Source organism: Dichotomopilus funicola, assembly GCF_033296635.1.
Source record: "Dichotomopilus funicola strain CBS 141.50 unplaced genomic scaffold C8A04scaffold_56, whole genome shotgun sequence".
Classification (NCBI taxonomy): Eukaryota; Fungi; Ascomycota; class Sordariomycetes; order Sordariales; family Chaetomiaceae; genus Dichotomopilus; species Dichotomopilus funicola.
The window spans coordinates 1-18,906 of record NW_026944077.1 but is presented as its reverse complement, the minus strand read 5'-3'; the positions used below and the strand labels follow the sequence as shown (position 1 = coordinate 18,906).

The 18,906-nt window shown below is 56.0% G+C and overlaps 8 protein-coding genes across 8 annotated transcripts; 4 read left to right on the top strand and 4 right to left on the bottom strand.

Moving 5' to 3' along the window:
* Nucleotides 1-66: 66 nt before the first annotated feature.
* C8A04DRAFT_38958 (ER lumen protein retaining receptor-domain-containing protein) lies at nucleotides 67-1,452 on the bottom strand (the record flags this gene model as incomplete). Its single annotated transcript, XM_062784402.1, has 3 exons — nucleotides 67-1,211; nucleotides 1,288-1,372; nucleotides 1,441-1,452. The coding sequence occupies 3 exons, from the start codon at nucleotides 1,450-1,452 to the stop codon at nucleotides 67-69; spliced, it is 1,242 nt and encodes a 413-aa protein (XP_062634932.1).
* Nucleotides 1,453-3,376: 1,924 nt separating this feature from the next.
* Nucleotides 3,377-3,913, top strand: C8A04DRAFT_38957 (uncharacterized protein; the record flags this gene model as incomplete). The annotated part of the gene is made up of 1 exon (XM_062784401.1): nucleotides 3,377-3,913. One exon carries the CDS (start codon nucleotides 3,377-3,379, stop codon nucleotides 3,911-3,913), a length of 537 nt encoding a protein of 178 aa, XP_062634931.1.
* A 673-nt stretch (nucleotides 3,914-4,586) lies between these two features.
* Nucleotides 4,587-7,287, top strand: C8A04DRAFT_30799 (uncharacterized protein; the record flags this gene model as incomplete). Its single annotated transcript, XM_062781528.1, has 5 exons — nucleotides 4,587-4,596; nucleotides 4,649-4,685; nucleotides 4,740-6,639; nucleotides 6,760-6,930; nucleotides 7,045-7,287. 5 exons carry the CDS (start codon nucleotides 4,587-4,589, stop codon nucleotides 7,285-7,287), a joined length of 2,361 nt encoding a protein of 786 aa, XP_062634930.1.
* A 310-nt stretch (nucleotides 7,288-7,597) lies between these two features.
* C8A04DRAFT_38955 (uncharacterized protein) lies at nucleotides 7,598-8,647 on the bottom strand (the record flags this gene model as incomplete). The annotated part of the gene is made up of 1 exon (XM_062784400.1): nucleotides 7,598-8,647. One exon carries the CDS (start codon nucleotides 8,645-8,647, stop codon nucleotides 7,598-7,600), a length of 1,050 nt encoding a protein of 349 aa, XP_062634929.1.
* A 1,329-nt stretch (nucleotides 8,648-9,976) lies between these two features.
* On the top strand, nucleotides 9,977-11,961 carry C8A04DRAFT_30797 (uncharacterized protein; the record flags this gene model as incomplete). The annotated part of the gene is made up of 2 exons (XM_062781527.1): nucleotides 9,977-10,915; nucleotides 10,987-11,961. The coding sequence occupies 2 exons, from the start codon at nucleotides 9,977-9,979 to the stop codon at nucleotides 11,959-11,961; spliced, it is 1,914 nt and encodes a 637-aa protein (XP_062634928.1).
* Nucleotides 11,962-12,654: 693 nt separating this feature from the next.
* On the bottom strand, nucleotides 12,655-14,236 carry C8A04DRAFT_30796 (ThEn42; the record flags this gene model as incomplete). The annotated part of the gene is made up of 4 exons (XM_062781526.1): nucleotides 12,655-13,535; nucleotides 13,603-13,841; nucleotides 13,900-13,998; nucleotides 14,049-14,236. The coding sequence occupies 4 exons, from the start codon at nucleotides 14,234-14,236 to the stop codon at nucleotides 12,655-12,657; spliced, it is 1,407 nt and encodes a 468-aa protein (XP_062634927.1).
* Nucleotides 14,237-16,351: 2,115 nt separating this feature from the next.
* C8A04DRAFT_38953 (uncharacterized protein) lies at nucleotides 16,352-17,707 on the bottom strand (the record flags this gene model as incomplete). Its single annotated transcript, XM_062784399.1, has 2 exons — nucleotides 16,352-17,419; nucleotides 17,513-17,707. 2 exons carry the CDS (start codon nucleotides 17,705-17,707, stop codon nucleotides 16,352-16,354), a joined length of 1,263 nt encoding a protein of 420 aa, XP_062634926.1.
* Nucleotides 17,708-18,363: 656 nt separating this feature from the next.
* On the top strand, nucleotides 18,364-18,874 carry C8A04DRAFT_30794 (C2H2 finger domain protein; the record flags this gene model as incomplete). Its single annotated transcript, XM_062781525.1, has 1 exon — nucleotides 18,364-18,874. A coding segment is annotated over one exon (511 nt), but the record flags the coding sequence as incomplete, so codon positions are not given.
* Between the last annotated feature and the right edge of the window lie 32 nt (nucleotides 18,875-18,906).

Below are 18,906 nucleotides of genomic sequence, written 5' to 3'. Positions count from 1 at the left end.
CCTAACAAACCAGATAAACCCCCCAACTAAACCAAAACCACTCCCACCCCTCCCCTCATACCTAACTCAGTCATCGTTCCACTCGTCCCCATTCCCCACCCCGCTCGGCTGCCCCTTCGCATCGGTATGCGTCGCCGCCTTTTTCTTCTTTTGGGCAGACGATGAAGCCGCCGACGACGAGTCCTCCGATGAGTCATCATCATCGTCGTCATCGTCGTCATCGTCGTCATCGTCGTCATCATCGTCGTCTTCCTCCTCCTCCTCATCCAGCACCCTAGCCAACTCATCCGGATCACGCATCCTAGCATCCGGGTCGACATCAGTCACGCCGTGTTCCTCATCATCATCGTCACCGTCATCAAACGCATCGCCGCGCGCACGCTCGGTTTCGAAAACACCCTCGTCCGCGCTGATGGAGATGCCACGGGAGCCCCATTTGGGACGGGTGTTGTTGCCGCTACTTCCACCACCGAGTCCGCGAGATGAGGATGATTGCTGGTGGTGGTTGAACCCGCCTCGGCCGAGGGCGGGGGCGCTCTCTTCGTCATCGGCGCCGTCGTCGAGGCCACCATTAGCACCGCCACGGCCGCCAAAGCGTTTGTTGCCGAAGATGCGGCGGAGGAGCCAGCCGCGGGAGAGGTCGTCGGCGTCGACGACGCCGCCGTTGCGGAGCTTGACGCGCTGGCGCGACCAGTAGACCCAGGCGAAATCGATGTACAGGGCGGTCTGGATGATGCCGAAGAGGACGGAGGTCGGGTTGGGTTTCTTCATGTTGGTGTCGAATTCGCGCTGGATCCAGTTGATGACGTACAGGCCGCGGTAGGAGCCTAGGAAGACGATGTAGAAGGAGGTGATGACGGTCGGGATGGTAGTCTGGCGTAAGAGGAGAAGCTGTGGGAGCACGGCAACCGACTCGAGAACCTGAGACACAGTCCAGAGGTATTCGCTGAAGCTTTTGTCCTCGGAGAAGGCGAGCATGACGAAGGGCGAGAGGATGATGGTGGCCGCAAGGATTAGGGCAGCCAGTTTCCAGGCGATCTCGCGCTCGCGGGTGCGCGGGTAAACGAAGCGCATGATGGCGATGGTGTAGAAGGATGAGAGGAAGTAGAAGACTTTAAAGAAGTAGTTCCAAGCGAAGGACTCCGAGAAGAGGTCGGTGTAGCGGGTTAGGAAGACAACGAGGTAGAGGAGCTGGGTGAGGAGCGAGACACCTGCAGACAGAGAGAGACAAGTCAGCAACAACCATTGACTTCGTGGCAGGGGGACCAAAGGGATGGGCGGACGAACCCTCAGAGCTCCTGTTCCGGTGAATCGAGAATATGAGGACGCATTTCGCCGTGATATGCGACAAGTCTGCCGCTATCCGAAAGATCTAGTCCCGGCCATCGTCAGCTCTTGCATGCCCTCAGCAGATACCGTACCGTATTCAACTCAACTTACGGTCCACACCATTTTGTACTAGGATTGGCACTTAGGCCGGATATGCGCGAGGTACAAAACGCGATTGGGGTAAAGGTTTCCCTCGGGCGCCGGGCGTCGGGTGCAACGGAATTGGAGGCTCGCCGGGGGGTGGTGTTTATGATAGCATCACTTCGATGCGCTCGATGCCTGCGTCGTCCTGTGTTCCCCCGCTCAGGTCCGGCTGAAACGAGGTGCGATCGAGTATGCTGTTGCGCAAGTCTATTCTAGGTCGTCGGTGATTCGAGGGCGGAATACGCAGTGCTGATGAGCTCTAGAAGAGAGTCGGTCTTGATGGTTGGTGAAGCCGCGCGTCGGTGTTTTTGGCGGGATGTTGTGATGGGGAGCTGTGGTGTGGCAGCATTGCGTTGCCTTTCACCAACGCTAGCTTGCGAGCTTGCTTCCTTAAGAAGCTTGGGGGCGTGGGCCCAACGCTCGCCTAACTCGCAGGTGGCAACAGCTGAGGGGCGCATCTCGACCAGGGTTAGGGTTAAACCGGATTTCGACACTGCCCCGACGCCATGCACGCATTCTTCTCAATGGCACAGGCGGACGCAAATCAAGCATAGTTGTTGACTTTATTGATCTCTTCGACAACACAAAACATCGAGCAAATGAAAACCGTAGAGCGCGCCGACTCAACACCCGGAATCGCCTTCCTAATCCGGCAGTTGTCTCTCCGGAGAGCGGACCAGGCCCGGCCCCCAGTATGAGTTTCGGCGCCGAGACCCGGCCGTTGTCTGTTTGGCGGCTCTCTTTTGCGCAACCCGGTCAGCTGCGGATTTCTCAGATATTTTAGACCGTTTTCCTTTCTTTCTTCAAAGTTACACCCAGCTGACGTTGGGCCCGGAATAATGAGAAATGGGCAGATCACATTACCACCTACTGACGCAACCGGCGTTGCCTAACTCACCATTCCATCTACAAAACCTGGCAAAAACCGTCACTCGCTCGTATGTGCCGTTCCAATCCTTGAGCGCAGACTGAAAGTAAAAGGGATAGCCGGCACGCCGTGCAAGCGATTATAAGCACGGTCACAAGCTATTATCGTGTAGTGCAGGTAGCTTTTACACGAACCGGTCTTGAAGGCCCCACAGTGGCCTCCATGCAGGTGCTTCTCGACATCACCTCCATTTGCAGAATGCGACGCGCGACACGAACGGTCAGGGCCCAGATGTTTGCACAGGGCGTCTGGAGCAACCGTTGGTTAGCCGCGCTGCTCTACCTGTACGGATAGTTAGCGTGCCTTGCGTGCCTCCGTGCTAACGTTACCTCGCAGGCTCTGCCAAATGTCAGAAAGCGGCTCAGCAGTCAGCTCCCCACGCTCCCTTGGGCTTTTGCATCCCCGACCCTGCAAGCTGCAGATCATTCCGGCCCCCAAGTGCTGGGGTGCGCGGGCCCAGAACACTGTGGTTCCTTGCGGGAAATGCCAGAAATAGAAGGCAGAGGCATGGAAGCGCTTCCAGATCTTTGCGCTTTGTTATTGTCAGATGGTGGGATGATATAACTGCTACGTCGCGCCGTGCTTTAGGTGGGCTTATTGCCTAGCCTTCTTTTGTAATGTTTGAATAAATTTTTCTCCCGAGCAACGTTTTCCTTTCTGGTTGTTTTCGTTTTCCACCTCGCGACAACACACAATGCTTCTCAGGACTTGGCTATTAGCCTGCGGGCTGCTTTCGGGGTCTGGAGCTGTTGCGATACGATCGTCACCCGACGATGGGGCGCATATTGGGGGAACAACACCAGAAGGTGCAGCAGGAGGGGGAAGTGATTTTCCGTGGGGGAGATTTTGTAAGTTTGGTGGTTTGTCGCGCTAGGGGGGTGACTAGGCTGAGTGGCTGACAATGTACCAAAAGATGATCCAAGATTCGCCAAAAGAGATCTCTCATACTCGGAGCAGAATGCGGCATTAAAAGCCATGGTGCGAGCATACCTTTCCACCTTTAACGAGCTCGGCATCGAGACATGGCTAGCACACGACTCCCTGCTTGGTTGGTGGTTGAGTGGACAAGTTCTACCTGGGGACCGAGACGTCCGCATGCAAGTATCGGAGCCCGGCATCTTCGATCTTGCTGCGTACTACAACATGACCACCTTTTCAATCCGGGTGCCCGGTCAGCCAAAATCGGTTCGCCGCAAGTACCAACTCGAACTCAGTCGGTTTGCAAAGGCCCGCGAGCAATCAGACCCGGCTGGCTCGGCCGATGGGAGGTGGATTGATACCGACACCGGCTTGTACATCGACATGTATGCGGTCCGGTATAACCTGACACACCCAGGAGGCAGGGGCATGATGAGTTGCAAAGATGGGGGGGAGTTCAGGGACAAGGACCTTTTTCCGCTGCAGAAGACCAGTTTTGAGGGTGTCCCCGCGAAGATTCCACACCAAACTAGGGAGCTTTTGGTTGCTGAGTATGGGGCGCGGGCGTTGAAAGCGGGGGGTCGGAATGGGTGAGTTCAAACCGGGGGCGTTGCTTGCCTGGAGAGTTTGCTGACAATTTCGGACAGAGACAGGTTCGACGAGGTAGAGAAGCCGTCGACTTTGGAAGACAAAGCGGAACAGGGGGGTCTCGGTGACAAAGAAGAATTTAAAGAAGACCAGGCTGACGGCGGATGGAATGATTTATAATGAGCATTAATGGCATAAGGATTTAATCACGAGATAATTTGAAAATGGTCATGCGAGATCTAGCTCCGGCAGCGGTTAGTTTTGATGGCGGGATGAACTTAAAGGGATGGTGCAGAGAGGCGTCGGGCGTAATATATGCAATGATGAATATGATAATGGCCGACCGAGGTTCAGAAAGAAGTTTTGGAACAGATCAAGGAGTTGTTGACTTAGAGAATTCAACAGGCGCTTTCTCCTTTGCTCGCGTGTTCCCCTTCCAGGGCTGATCTCGGGCTGTTTTAGTGTAAAGGCTTGGCGAAGAAGACCCACTAGATTAGCGCGTTGTGGGGCCTAATAATTAGTCCCTGTGGTGGAACGTCGCGTCTCAAGGCCGGAGCGCGTCCATCGGCTGCGGGCATCAAATCGTCACACCTTTTACATAGTAAGAAACGCTAGAACTGTCGACGCCCAATTCGATCTTGAAATGTGATGACTGTGGTAATCACCTCCAGAAATCATAATGGCAACAAGTAATTTTACCGTTCAACCCCAGCTACACACCGGAGACTGACCGTTTTCTAGGACAGGAGCGGATGCGAGATCGCATGCGCGGGGCAGGGTAAGCAGTCCAGCGGACTGAAAGAAAAATGATACAAAATTGACACCAGAATAGGAGACACAATGTTGGAGATATTGACTTTGGGTTCGTCATCCCCGTCGCCGGAGAACCGACGGCGGAACCGGAAGAGCCCCTGACACACAACTCGACACCACCACCGCCACCTCCTCCAGCGACTCGACCATCTCCCAATACCTCCGCAAAACGACAATATCCCGGTCGTCATGGCCCCCGAGCGAGCCCAACACCATCCCGGCGCTCCGCCACCGGCCACGACATCTACAGTATCCCCGACGCCAGCACCGACGCAGGCGACATCGACACCGCACGAAATACCCAACCCCCACAAGCCCAAGGCGCGAGAGTGGAAGTAGTAGTAGAAGAAGAACCAGAAGACCACCCCATGGCCGACGCCCCGTCCTCCCTCCCACCATCCACAGCCAACCAGCCCCAACGCCACCACCAGCGCCAGCGAGGCCCCCTCTCCAGCATCATCTCCGCCACAAAACGCCTCGCCTTCGACCCTTCCTCCCCGCTGGCGGCTGCTGCCCACAACGAACTCGCCTCTGCCATGGACATTGAACCCCGTTCCGAGCCAGACCCGCCCGTTGTCAGTGCTAGTCTACCGGTCGAAATGGAAGTCACCGAGTCCCCCGCCGATGCACCGGGTAGTGGTCGGCGTCGGCCACTGCGTATGGGCGCGGGTACGCCTGTTGTTGGGTCGAGTGTGCTGCTGCAGAAGATTGTGGGTGGGTTGGGGAGTAGTGGTGGTGGGGACGCAGCGGAGGATGGGGAAGGTGGGCAGCACCAGGTGGGGAATTCGTCGCCTATTGAGAGGAGGGTGGCGAGGAGGAAGAGGGCGAGGAGTGGGAGTGGGAGTGCGAGCGCGACGGCGAGTAGTGTGGGGGGGAGGACACGGTTTGGGTCTTCTTCGGTGGGGGTTGGGGCTGAGGGGAGTCCGAGGGGGAGAGGGGGGGTGTTGGGGAGGAAAGCGGCTGTTGTGGTAGTGGAAGAGGACGAGGAAGAGGTGGAAGAAGAGGAGGTGGAGGGGACGGTAGCGGAAAGCGATGGCGGGTTGGAAGAGATTGTGGAGAAGTCGGCTGTCCAGGTCGAGGAAATCGAAGAAGAGGTCGAAGAGCTGAGCGGGGAGGCGCAGGAAGAGGTCCCAGAGGAAGAGGAGGAACAGGAAGAAGCAGAGGAGGTTGGGGAGAAGGAAGCTGCTCAGCGGTTAGGGAGGAAGCGTCCTCGTCGGAGCTTACCCGCGCCATCACCTGAGCTGGGTGACGGGGCCACAGAAGACTCGCCAGTGCCTAAACGGCGGAGGAGAAGAGAGGTTGCCAGCCCGGCGCAGCAACAACAGCCGGCGAAGAAAGGACGGCCAGGCAGGCCACCAAAGTCACGGCTGGCGACGGCGGCGCTAGCACCAGCACGTGAACCATCACCTCCACGAGAGCCATCATCACCACCAGAACCATCACCAGCCCCACCGCCGCCTGAACGACGAGTGGAACCAAGACCAAAACCAAAACCACAACCCTCCAAACCGACAGGAAAGAAGCGAGGTAGAAAGAGCAAGGCAGCCCAGGCTGAGAACGAGGGCCAAGGCGAAGGCGAAAGCGAAACACCAACAGGCTCCGTCCCTGTAAATGTCCAGCGCTATACCAAACCTCGCCGGGCAACAGCAGCAGCAGGCGATGACGCTGAGGATGGGGAGAACGCACAAGACGCCAACAACCCTAAAGGCATCGGCGAAATCCCATTCTCGAACCGCAGCGGGGTCAACGCGATCGACGTGCTCTCGACGCTCTGTGACGAGCTCCTCGAGGCATACATGGAGAAGCTGGTTGAGCGTGGTCGGGCGGCCGAGGACGCAGCCACACGACGCGAGCAAAAGACTATGTACCGGGCCCTGGAGGCGTTCCAGGAGGAGGTGCGGACGAGGTTGTTGGAGCATGTAAGTGCACTTTACCTACTACGACTGTCTACTACGATCATTGTAGGATGGATGGAAGGAAGACACATGTGCCGTCTCAGAAACAGAGAGCCACCAGGTAACTAACACGGTAAAACCCAGACAATCGCCCTTGACACGCTGCACTCACTTCGGAAACGGGTGCGGGCGGCGCAGCGAGAGAAACTCGGTCTGCGCGACGAGATCCTCCGGGTGCGCGCCGAGCGTGAACAAGTAGCGCTGCGGATGGACGCGATCCGTATTCGGCACGAGGCTGAGAGCAAGGCCGCGTTGGTATGTCTCTTCTACTTATTCTGCTTACATTGTTTACACGCTTCTCCCATTGGCCTGTACTACACCTGAACCAATTCGTTCTCTTCTTAAACCCTGACTAACCCACCATTCCAGCGCCACATCACGCTCTCCTCGACCATGCACGACATCGATTTCGCGGTGGAACGCGGCCGGGATGCACCGGAACTGTCGCCAACCGAGCAGAAGAGGGCTGAGCTGGCGAATTTGGAGTTGTTGATCGGTCGGGTGGCGGACCAGGCGTGTTCGCGAAGCGATGGTGGCGGGGCATTGAGGCAGATTCGCGAGTTTAATGCCTTTTTGGAGAGGGCTGCGGGAGTGTTGGAGGGGAGGTCGTAAGCCTTTTCGCTTAAGTAGGTAGCGAACTCGTCGATGGGACTGTGTTTTGGCATACACCAAGGTATACGACGTGATGAGATGAATGAATGAATGAATGACTTGGGTGTAATATGCCCTCACTGAGAAATAAGTGATGTGTCCATGATCAGTGTGAAGAATGAGCAAGTTGACCGACTTGATATGGCATGACTTTTGTATGTACAAACTTTGAATTATCCGTACACTGAGCTCCCAACTGAACTCCTTTCCCCCTCGCCTCAACACAGTCTTATACAACATCCATTCTCTTACTCAACTCCCCAAAACCACCTTACCCCTCCTTAGGCCGAGACCACGAACCAGCAAAAGCCGACATCCGATCCATAAAAGTCTCCTTCCCCTCCGCCTTCCGCACCTCCCGCTCCTTCGCCTGCTGCTGCCATAGGCTCTGAACCTGCCTCGCCATCTCCACACGCGCCCGGTAATCAGCCCGCAGCGCCTTCTCTTCTGCTTCGCGCTCCTCTGGGGGGAGTTTCTCGAGTTGTTTCTTCCATGCTGCGAGGGTTGCTTCGTTGGGTTCGGGGATTTTGGGTTGGCCTGGGGTTGTTGCTGCTGATGATGACGCGGTGTCCGCGGCGGCCGTGGTACTTGTAGTGCTAGGGGTAGGGGCTGTAATCATGGTGGCACTGGTGCCATCAAACAACCCCTTAAACACAGGCGGCTCACGACCTTCCTCCTTAGCCTTCTCAATCTCCCGCTCCTGGGCCATCATACGATGATACAGTTCATCAGCATGCATCTGGATCTCCTCGTCGACATCCCGATCCCGCCCGCGCACGGACAAGTACCCCAGCGCCTTGAGCAATCGGCTCTGGGCGTTATAGCAGCGCTCAAACTTGCGCACCTCGGCGCTGCACATGGTCATGCGCGAGTGCCAGGAACCGGAGCGCATGCAGTCGCTCCAGACGACTTGTTCTTCGGCGCAGTTTTCGAGGGCGGCGCGCCCGATTAGGCCCCGGCGGTCTTTGTAGGCTTCGAGGACGTCGCTGAGTTTCTCGTTGTCGGATTTGGTCTCGGCTTCGACGGCGGCTAGGGGGCGGTAGGTCTTCCAGAGGTGGGCGTAGCGGCCATCTTGGTAGAGGGATTGTGGGGGGACAGCGGGTTGTTGTTGTTCGTCTTGCTGTTGGTTTTGTTGAGGTTCTTGGGAGGGGGCTTGTTGCTTTGCTGGGGGTGGTGGTGATACTTGGGGATTTGGCTGTGGTGGTGGGTTGTATTTGATGGGGGATTCTTTCTCGAGGAACTCGCGCAGCTTCGGGTCCAGGCGACTCAACGGGTCGGAATCGCTGCTGCTGGAGCCGAACCACCCGTCGAACCAGCCCATGGTGCCAATCAGGGTGGTGGGGTTCCTGTTTGGGGTTTCCAGGTCAAAGTTCTTCTCAGTTCTTACATGGATACCGTTATAGGTACGGAGTGGGATGATGATGATGATGGGTCTAGAATTTGGGCGGGGGGGCATGGCAGAACGTTGAGTAGACCCACTCTCCCACTATTGCCAAGATGACCCGGGAGCTTTTAGAGCTTGGCATTCACTGTGGATCCTTGCTCCCAAGCTTCAACTGCTCCTTTTTGAATTCTAACTTCAACATCCTCCCACTCGGGTCTTTCTCTTTTTTTTCTCCCTATTCGGAAACCCTTCGTATCATGTTTTAAGAATAGATCATCCGTTATAAAAAGGGGATGCCGACGCCTCTTGTAAGAGTGCCTCCAAGATGCGTGCCGAAATATGGTTTTGCCCTCTTTCATAATCCGATGAGTTTCTCTATGTACCGGATACGTTCCTAACGGAGCTATTTAATTCTCGTTTCTCTCCCTCCTATTCACTAAAAGTCTAGACTCCTCTCTTCATTGGGCTTGTCTGTGCTCCTTCTAGATTCTAGATTTTTCTTCCAACCAGCAGGATAAATTGTGACCCCGACGGGAGAAGGGTTTCATCACGCCGAGACCGCGTATCAGAACATCGCTCAGACCCCCCCCGTCCATCCCGTTTTCCCCTCGTTGAGGGACAGCCGCGAACCAGGGAAAGAACGGGGTATTTTATGCAGTGTATGCGCCCAGACTTCCTCGATACGTCTTCACCCCTACATACGTTATGTAGCCTCTCCACGGATGGACACTGAGCCGATGCGATGCCAAGGATAGTTTGCGACTGGCCCACGTCCTTGCCCTGCGGCTGCGAGGCCGTGATCTCGACCTAAGCCAGGTACCATTGCGTGGCGTTTTGTTTCTCTAGAGAGAGCTGAACTTTTTTATTCGTAATAGGGGGGCGGGTATGATACTCAATGCCTTAATGGCAAAACGTTCGAGGCGGGAGACTGCCGGGATCATGGCATCGATCGTGATGCTCAGATCAGACTCCTGTGTCGCGGATCTCGTGGAACGGACTGGGCGCCATATATCCTCTCTTATACCCGTCCGCCGTCGTCTTCGTTCTCTTCCTTACCTTTTCTCGTCGTTTCCTCTCTTCTCTCTTTTGGTTGTTCTTGTGTGGGTTTATCTGTTCTTTTGTACTAGTATCTTGACTGCTGGTCAGCTTCGTTCTTATTTAACGTACGTTCTATTTATTGTCTTTAATCTTGAGACCCTTGAAGGGGACGTCATATATTCTAATTAATATCGGTACAAACTGATCGCGGCTGTCTCGACGACAACGATGCGTTTCTCCACGAGCGCCTTCGCCGTGGCTCTGCTGGCCGCCACTGCCCGGGACGTAGTGGCACTTCCGCAGGACCCCAACAGCAATGGGGGTAGCAATAACGGAAACGGAAACGCCAACCGTATCGATGGCGGTAATGGCAATGGGAATGACAATGGAGGCCGGAATGGGAACGGGGGCGGAAACGGAAAGGGGAATGGGAACCAGAACGCAAATGGTAATGGTAACGGCAATGGCAACAACAACAACGCCAACGCCAACGCCAACGCCAACGCCAATGGCAATGGGAATGGCAACGGAAATGGGAATGGCAACGGGAATGGAAACGGGAACGGGGATGGGAGCGCTAATGCCAATGGAAATCGCAATGGAAACGGCAACGGCAACGGCAACGGCAACGGCAACAACGCCGGCAAGGGGGCTGGAAATGGGAATGGCAACGCCGGCGCCACCGCCATCGCCACGGCCAACGTCAACACCAACAATGGTACCAACACTGGCGCCCAGATCCAGACCGCCGGTGGTGCCGTGGCGGTCACACCCACTCCCATCCCTCCCGAGGTCCTGGCAGCCCAGCAGGCGAGCGCCGCCTCAATCGCTTCCGCCGCTGCTGCTGCCAACAGTGCCGCTGCAGCATCTGGTCTGAGGCAGCCTCCCGGTCTGCAAGACACTGCCGCTCCGGCCTCCCTCCTCCCCTTGCCCGGCGTCGCGGGCGGAGGTGGCGCCGTCATTGCCCCGCCTGCTGTGGTGGACACTTCGGCGGCCGCCGTGGTGACCATAGCTCCGACCGAAGTAGCCTCGCAGCCGGCCGTGGTGGCTACGGAGAGTGCTCAGGGGGCGGTAGCGCAGCAGCCGAGCCTTGCTACTGGTGCAGCGGGGGGCCTCGCGCCGCTTCCAACTCCTCCGGCTCCCCCGGCTGCTGTTGATACAGCTTCGGTATGTTTACTCCTATCTTGTCTCCCAGCGTGATATATATTAGGTAACTACGACTAACACCTTACCCGCAGGCCGTCCAAGTAATCAACTCCTTTTCACCTATTGCAGGCGCAGACACCTCCGCTGCTGCCGTTACTGACGCTGCTGTTGCCGTGGAAACTTCGGTAGCAGGAGCCGTTGCAACCAGTGCCGCTGCCCCGGGAGCTTTCACACCCATCGCGGGCGCCTCCGACGCCGCAGCTGTAGTCGACACCGCCACTGCTACCGCAGCCGCAGCAGCCGTTATAGGCTCGTTTAGCCCCGTCGTCGCTGACCCCTCTGCCACAGCCGTAGCGGGTGATACTGCTGCTGCTACAGCCACGGCAAGCCTCGCCGCTCTCCCCAGCGACGCAGCCGGGGCCGGAGTCGGCGCTACAACCGACACCAACGTCAAGGGAACCCTGCAGCCGCTCCCCAACAACGCAACAAACGGAACAGGTGCCGCGGCTGTCCGAGGACCAGGCGGCAGCGGCGGTGGTGGTGCCGGAGACGATTTCGGAACTCCAGGTAGCGGGGCCGGTTTTGGAAGTCCAGGCAGTGGCCCCGGAGCCGGAACCGGAGCTGGAACAGGAATAGGCGAAGAAACAGGAGGAGGAGAAGAAGCCCTCAAACCCCTCCCCGGCCTGGGCAGCGTCGAACCCACGCCTGCTTCCCTCATGCCCTTACCCAACGACGCCACGGCTACCGGTATAGCCACGGACGAGGCCGGACCAGCGGCTACCGGGCCGGACGGGACCCCACCTGCCGCAAACACCGGGCTATTGGGTCTGCCTGGGTCTGCGGCACTGGAGTTGACAACAATGACGATGGTTACTGACGGGGTGACGAGTACGGTTGTGACAGCTGTGGCCGCGCAGACGGGACCGGCTGTGCCGTCTGGTCGGGGGGCTGCTGGGAATGCTGTGGAGGCTGGGGCTGGGAAGATGATGGTGGTTGGGGGGGTTAAGGGGATGGGTGTGGTGGTTGCTTTGGTGGTTGGGGTTGTGGGGGTTGTGTGGCTGGTGTAGATGTGTAGATGTGTAAACAGGGGGTGTGTATTTCAGGGGGGTCATTTTGTTGGGGCTGCTGGCTGTGGCATTTTGGGTTTTCGTCTGTCTTTTTTTTTTCTCGCCTTCCTCCTTGAGTTGATTTTCTTGTTCTCCGGCATGTGCGAGCAGCTGTGGCCTGCTGGTTTCGACCCATCGGTTCATTAAGTGGCTTGCTTGATTTGATATGTGTTTGCGTATTTTGTATAGTTAGAAACAATACACTCCCCGACAACCAATCTCGTAAACGGAAATCGGATGCAAAGTAAAAAAGGCGATACCCGAAATTGAACATGTTCTAGTTTCCATCACATTCCCTGTGCATTATCCAAGGCCGGCTTGGTTAAGATCCGGCATAGTACGATCCCGCTCGTCCGAAACCAGGAGTGCTATGCAAGCCGGTTTCGAGTTGGAAGCCACCAGGGCATACTCAGAGTGTCCGTGTAACAAATCGTTCAGGAGGAATTCAATGTTCGGGTTGAACTCATGTAAGTATTAACTCAAAGGTAGAAATGGCTTTGTATGCTCATATCTATCGGTGTACTTGGACGCTAAAGCTCTACCATGACGTTAACCTAAGAAATAATCTTTATATACAAAATCCAAAACACGGAATGTTTATGTGTAAAAGCAACCCCGCGAGCCTTCACCTTTCTGATATCTTCCCATATATCCCTACTCCCCCGGCACACCCGCCCGTATATTATCATACCGACTATCCGGAAACCCCAACAAGTTCTCCGTCTCGTCCAACCCACCGCCACCACCCATCCCCTCGGCCACCACCCCAACCAAACTCGCCGCCCCGTCCTTATCTCCGCTCGCTTCCCAATACACCGCCCCTCCGAGCCCGAGATCGAGGATATACTGCGCCTTCACGGCCGCGCTGGCCGGCGTGTCGTATGATACTAGTTCGCCTGCGGCTGAATCGAAACTGTAGCTTGCTTGGGCTGAGGCATCCCATATCTCGTTTGCTCCTACACGCGGTAGGTCGCGGTATAGCATGACGCCGTTGTCCTGGGTTTGGGACTGGGACTGGCTTTGGGTCTGATTCTGAGATTGGGACTGGCTTTGGGTCTGATTCTGAGATTGAGACTGGGACTGAGACTGAGCATAGGGTAGGCCAAGCCCCTGGGTGCCTTCAAAGGCCCGACCGTACAGCGGCAACCCAAGAACGATCTTGTGAGCCGCGATCCCCCGCGCGGTGTAGTCCGCCACGGCGCGATCGGTGCTGTACTTGGTAGCCGGCGGGTTATCCGTGTTCAGAAACAAGTTAGCCTGATGCCCGGTGGTGGTATCCCAGGGACCGGCGTAGTCATAGGCCATGAGATGCCAAGCGTCGAGGTAGCGATCCATTCCGGGCAGGTCTAGGGCGTCGTAGTTTTGCGGGCCGGCCGGGGCCGCGGCGGTTAGGGTGAAGTGGTAACCCGGTGCGTGCTGTGAAGCGTAGGTGTCGAGACCCGCGCGACAGGTCGCGAGGAGGTTGACGTAGTCTTGGGCTTGGGATGGGGAGGAGGGGTATTCCCAGTCTATGTCGAGGCCGTCGAAACCCCAGTCTGGATATTGATTGTTAGTGATGGGTGAAAAGGGGGGATGCTCCTCTTGAGAGGTGGCCGTATGTACCTTTCATGAGGGTGATGGCGGAATCGCAAAACTTCTGGCGGCCGGTGTCTGTCGCAGCCACAGGGGCAAACTTGGGCGAGTAGGTCCATCCTCCGATGGAGAGAAGAACCTTTAACTGTCTGTTCCTCTTCTTGAGAAGATACAGTTGTTTCACACACCCATGCGCGTTGACACCCTGATCATTCCATGAGTCCGTGGGATAATGCTTCTCAAGGTCCGAGTAGGAGTCTGATGTTTTGCTGCGTCTTGTCAGCATGGATTCATTATTCTTATCTTCTCTGTAACCTTTAGGCTTACACCTCGCCGTCAGACCCAATGTCGGCGAATGCGTAGAGAACATGGGTGATCTTGTCCGCCGGGAGCTGCTGAGGCTGGTAGTTCGCTCCATAAATACCCCTGAAACAGTCAGAAAGATAGACTCTCACGCTCCAGCTTTTGATACGAACCAGTTTGTGAAGTAAAGAGCATTGCGGTACCCTGACGTCTCCCTCTTTGTCTGGTTGATAGTCCGAAGGACATGGTCTGTCGACTCATGAATAGAAGATGAGGGTGTCGAGGAGATGGACAACGGGGACGCCGAGACCGTGGAGAAATGGGCTAAAGGAGCGACAAGAAGTAATATGAGAGGCACCATTGTCCCTCGAAGAGAAAGGCCCGTTAGGGCAAAGGAGAGGGTGAATACTAGAGTCAGTAAAAGATCCGATCTGCAACATTAACGACGTGGCTGGGCTGCGAGTCACCACCACAAACCGACGAGCCAGCCTGGCTAGCCTAAGCGTCGCTATGAAGCGATTCGGATCTGGCAGTCCGGTCCACCCGATAGCCAGTGCGCTCAACGGGACACAAAGCACCGGCGGTATGATGCATAGAATATACTCGAAAGATACGGTCACTCTGACGCCTGCCCCCATCCCCTTTCCCCTCCTCTTTAGGCGGAGAGGCCCATCAAGTACTATCCGATCCCACATATTTTCGATCACGGTCGTCCCTCAAGGACACTAGTAAAAATCCCTAATATGGTAATCTCTTTTAGCCTGAGATACCCCTAGATGCCACAAAGTGCGACCGCCGGATAGAGCGACACTGAAGAAGCGCCGGGAGACGGCCCGTGTAAGATTGGAAGCCGGTCGGCCGAGACTAAGGCAGCCGCGGAAAGAAGACGAGGCTGTCGTCAAGATTGAAAAGGACAGATAGATTGCTGTCCATTGGTACAGATGTGATATTCGCCGTGGACGGGGCGGTTCGGAAGCTGTTCACCCGCATTTTCACCAAACATCCGGATATGCTGTTTGATTAGCTATAGATGTCTCCCGTTTCTTCCGACATTCGTATGTACCCCCATGGATCGAGACCAAGGACGGGTCGAGATAGCAATCTATCAACCAGATGTGATCTGATCAATCACCGGTTCAGCCCCCAGAGATAGCAACAAGAGGGGGACTACCAACCCCCAAACCATCCAGGAGAGTAGAAGGTCACCACGTCCCCCGCTCCATCCATACTCAGTGAATTTCGGAAGCCGGTGCCTTCCTTCGGGCTGTGGAAAACGGTCTGACCGCCATGAGAACTACTCGGGAGAGGAACTACTCGGAAGAGTTTCACGGGAAGCTGAACAACGGAAGTTAGATGGAAAAGATCGAGTTTGTGTGTTGAATGAAAAGAGTGTCATGGGCGGTTGATATTCACCTGGAGTGAGGTCAATTTATACCAGTTAATCGCTGCAGGTCGCACTAAGGCCCTGCAATGCGCTGCAAGGTACCGCTGTGGTGCAGGAGAAGCCAAGACATGCAAGCCCGCCAAGAAACTGTCGGTGCCGTGTTACAGCGGTTTTTCAGGTCGTTGGAGGCACAGTTGGTGTAACCCAATCACCTTCCAAGGTTGGCCGAATCGGGAAGACCTGGATGTATGTATGAACAACCTCCCAATAGAAACAACAAGACAATGGTCGTGAAATCGCTACTGCGAAATAAATATCTTGCATATGGATTGGGTTATTCCCGCTTCTGAGTTCCAACGGGGGATTCTACCACCGAGCGGCAGGTCACAGTTGATTCCTTTCGGCCTGTTCGCCAGTTGCATCGAAACACCAAAACCACACAACTCTCAAGCTGGATATAACCTCAATCATCGGCACCTCCTAGCACATACGACCATAGGCAGTAGAAAGCTCGGGATCCCGTCCGCTCTCCCCTAGATAAACTACTGACCGCCGGATCAGTACTCAGGTCGGTGACGACTGGGGAATCCCCGGTGTTGTATGTTTTTGCCGTTTCCTAGCTCTCCTTTTTAGTTTTTCTAGTTTCCATTCAGTTACAATTACAGAAGCCCCTAGTTGAGTGACACTGCGTGCGGCGGGCATGGGGCGGTTGTGTTTACATCTTTCGCATTCCCGTTGTATGGTGGGAGCAAGGGAACGAAGTTAGTGGTTCCGCTTGCTTCAAACATGACAAAACTCATTGCATTCTCCTTTCTTTGCGAGTACATTTCTCTGATTCGTCGCTACTCAGGTAACCAGCTAGCCGGTCAATACCAGTAACTAGCATAGTTCGGGCCAATAGGCATCCAACACAATACATGCCTCCCTCCTCCCACTCTATTGCCCGCCTGCTAAACTCCGGTCTGCCTACAAAACAAGTAGTGTTGGGGTATCGTCCGTATTCCTCATCGGGGAAAGCAGGGCGAAGAACCCTAGCCCCCCCCCCAGCTTCCCCGTCCGTCTGCGTTGCCATTCATCTCCCGTTGGCACCGTTCAGATCCCGGCCTTGCCCAACTTCTCCGCAAGCTCGTCGACATCCTTGTCCTTCTTCTGAGCAACCGGCTCCTCCTGTGCCTCTTCTGCATCCCTGATGAGCTTCTCAGCCTTGTCCTGAACGTCCTCCTCCTCCTCTTCTTCTTCCTCTTCCTCTTCCTCCTCCGAATCTTCCTCTTCTAGGTCGCTCAGGCTGTCAAGACCCCAGTCATCCTCGATAATGATATCGCCAGCCAGCTTTTCTTTGCGCGCCTCGAACAGGTCTTGCAACGCAATGATGGACTCATCCTCCTCGGTGAACTTGTTGCCGTTCAGCTCCAGCTTCTTGAGCGCCGGCAGCGCCTCCTCAGTGATCTCGGCCAGGGCCTTGACACCAGTGGCTGTGATCTCGTTGTACTGCAGCCGCAGGATCTTAAGCTTCTTGTTCTTCCCCTTGCTGAGTGACTTGGCCAGTAGCACGCCACCCTTCGCGCCGAGCAGAGAGTCGCCGATGCCGAGCTCCAACAATTCAGTCCAGCCAGGTGTGACCGCAGCCAGGGCCTTGGCGCCTAGTAGGGTGAATGTGTTGTCCTGCAAATCGAGTACCTCCAGCACCGAGGCATGGACCAGCCCATGGCTGAGCAGGTGCGAGATGCCCTCCTGGCGGATACCGTTCTGGACCATCTTGACCTCCTTGACCTTATTGTGCAGGGCGTACGTCTTGGCCCACGCCGTCATGCTACCGTTCTCCAGCCGGTTGCGGCCGCAGATGACAGTCTCCAGATGTGGCACTTCCTGGCCCTTCTTGCGCGCCTCCTCTTTCTTGGCGTGGAGCTCGGAGAGCGCATCAGCGATCAAGATGCCGGCATGGGGGCCGAGGCCGTTGTTGTTGAGGTAGAGGTGTTGCAGGGGCACGTGGGAGGCTAGGAAGGCGGTCAACGGCGCTTGCGTGTTCAGGCCGAAGGCGTTGTCGTTGAGGTTGATGGTGTTCAGGTTGGGGAGGTTTAGGATCGAGGTAAGGAGGGAAGACAGCGCTTCGGGAATCTCGTTAAGCAAACGGCCGGTGAAGATATCGGCGAGGTTGGCGACCTGCGGGTGGGACAGTTGTTAGTGAATTTCTCTCGCGCTGACTTTTACTTGTATTCATTCTCCTCTCTAAATCTGATGAATTCGGCGGCTTACCCTTAAGGTCTTCTTTGTGGCAAGCACCTCCCCGAGTCGCTGGCATGCGCCGACCCCCAGGGTGTTGCCGAGGAGGCGGACTTCCTCGATATCGGCGGCGGCCCGCAGATCAGCGATGTGAGCCTCGAGGTCCTCGGCCGAATCAAGTTTCAGACCCCTCCCTTCCAGGGAAAATATCTTGGGAGACGGAGCCATTGTGGTGGCGAAACAAGAACTAGTGTTGCAATAGTACCTGCTGGGAGGCTCGATATTGTGTAAATGCGTCGGTTTGCAAAAAGCGAAGAGGAAAAAGAAGTCGGGGGCGCTTCGGCACGGGGGCGCAGGCCTCGACTCAAACTTATTTATTGTTATGGTGGGGGAGGGGTAAACAGACCCTGGCCGCCTCTTTTCACGCGCCAGTGGCAACCCCGGCTGGTTCCTTTGTCACTGACCTTCTCAACAGCTGCGGTCACCTGACAAGGCCTACCGGGGTTCTCTGAGCTGAAATAATTACCCCTGTTCCAGAACCGCGGCGCGCGCGACGGAGTCGGGATGCTGCTGTCCGCGCCACTGGATGCTTGCGCCAAAGGCCAGCCGGCGACTTCCTGCATGTTTGTAAAATCCAACGACCTGGGATTTAGCTCTCAGACTCTTCCCCCATTCATCATCGGATCGTAATGCCTATATCCGCGTAACCTATAGGCGTAGACTTCACCCTCATTCAACACCATCGCCGTATTTCTTGACGTTCCACGACTTCCATCAACGAAGGAAACTCATTCGTCTCCAGAGACCAAGTATCGGTTATTCTTGAATTCAATTGTTGCCAGCATCGGATCCTTAATCATCTCCCCCTTTCCCACATCAGCACAATGGTCAGGGCCGACTCCCCCGCAGACGACTCGCCATTGTCCTCAATGGATTCCTCCGAGGACGAGTTTCCCGACGAGGCCACCGAGGTCCTCGACGATGGACCACCCCCAAAGCGGCTCAAGATTACAACCGCTGGCCGATCAGCGACGCCTTCTGCGGCCGCCCACGACCACGACGCTGGCCCAGACCCGCTCGAGGGCATGTCTGACGTTTCGTCAGATACCGATGGCGACGTTCCCAGCTCACCCATACACGCGCGACAAGACGAAGATGACTTCCAGGAGCAGATCACCGTCTGCGCGTGGGAAGGGTGTAGGACAGGAGATATGGGGAACATGGACAGGCTCGTCGAGCATATCCACAACGACCACATTGAGAGTCGGCAAAAGAAATACACTTGCGAATGGGTCGGTTGTTCGCGCAAGAGCATGCCGCACGCCAGCGGCTACGCGCTCAAGGCGCACATGAGGAGCCACACCCGAGAGAAGCCATTCTACTGTTATCTGCCCGGTATGCGACGCAACCCCCCCCCCAACCCCCCC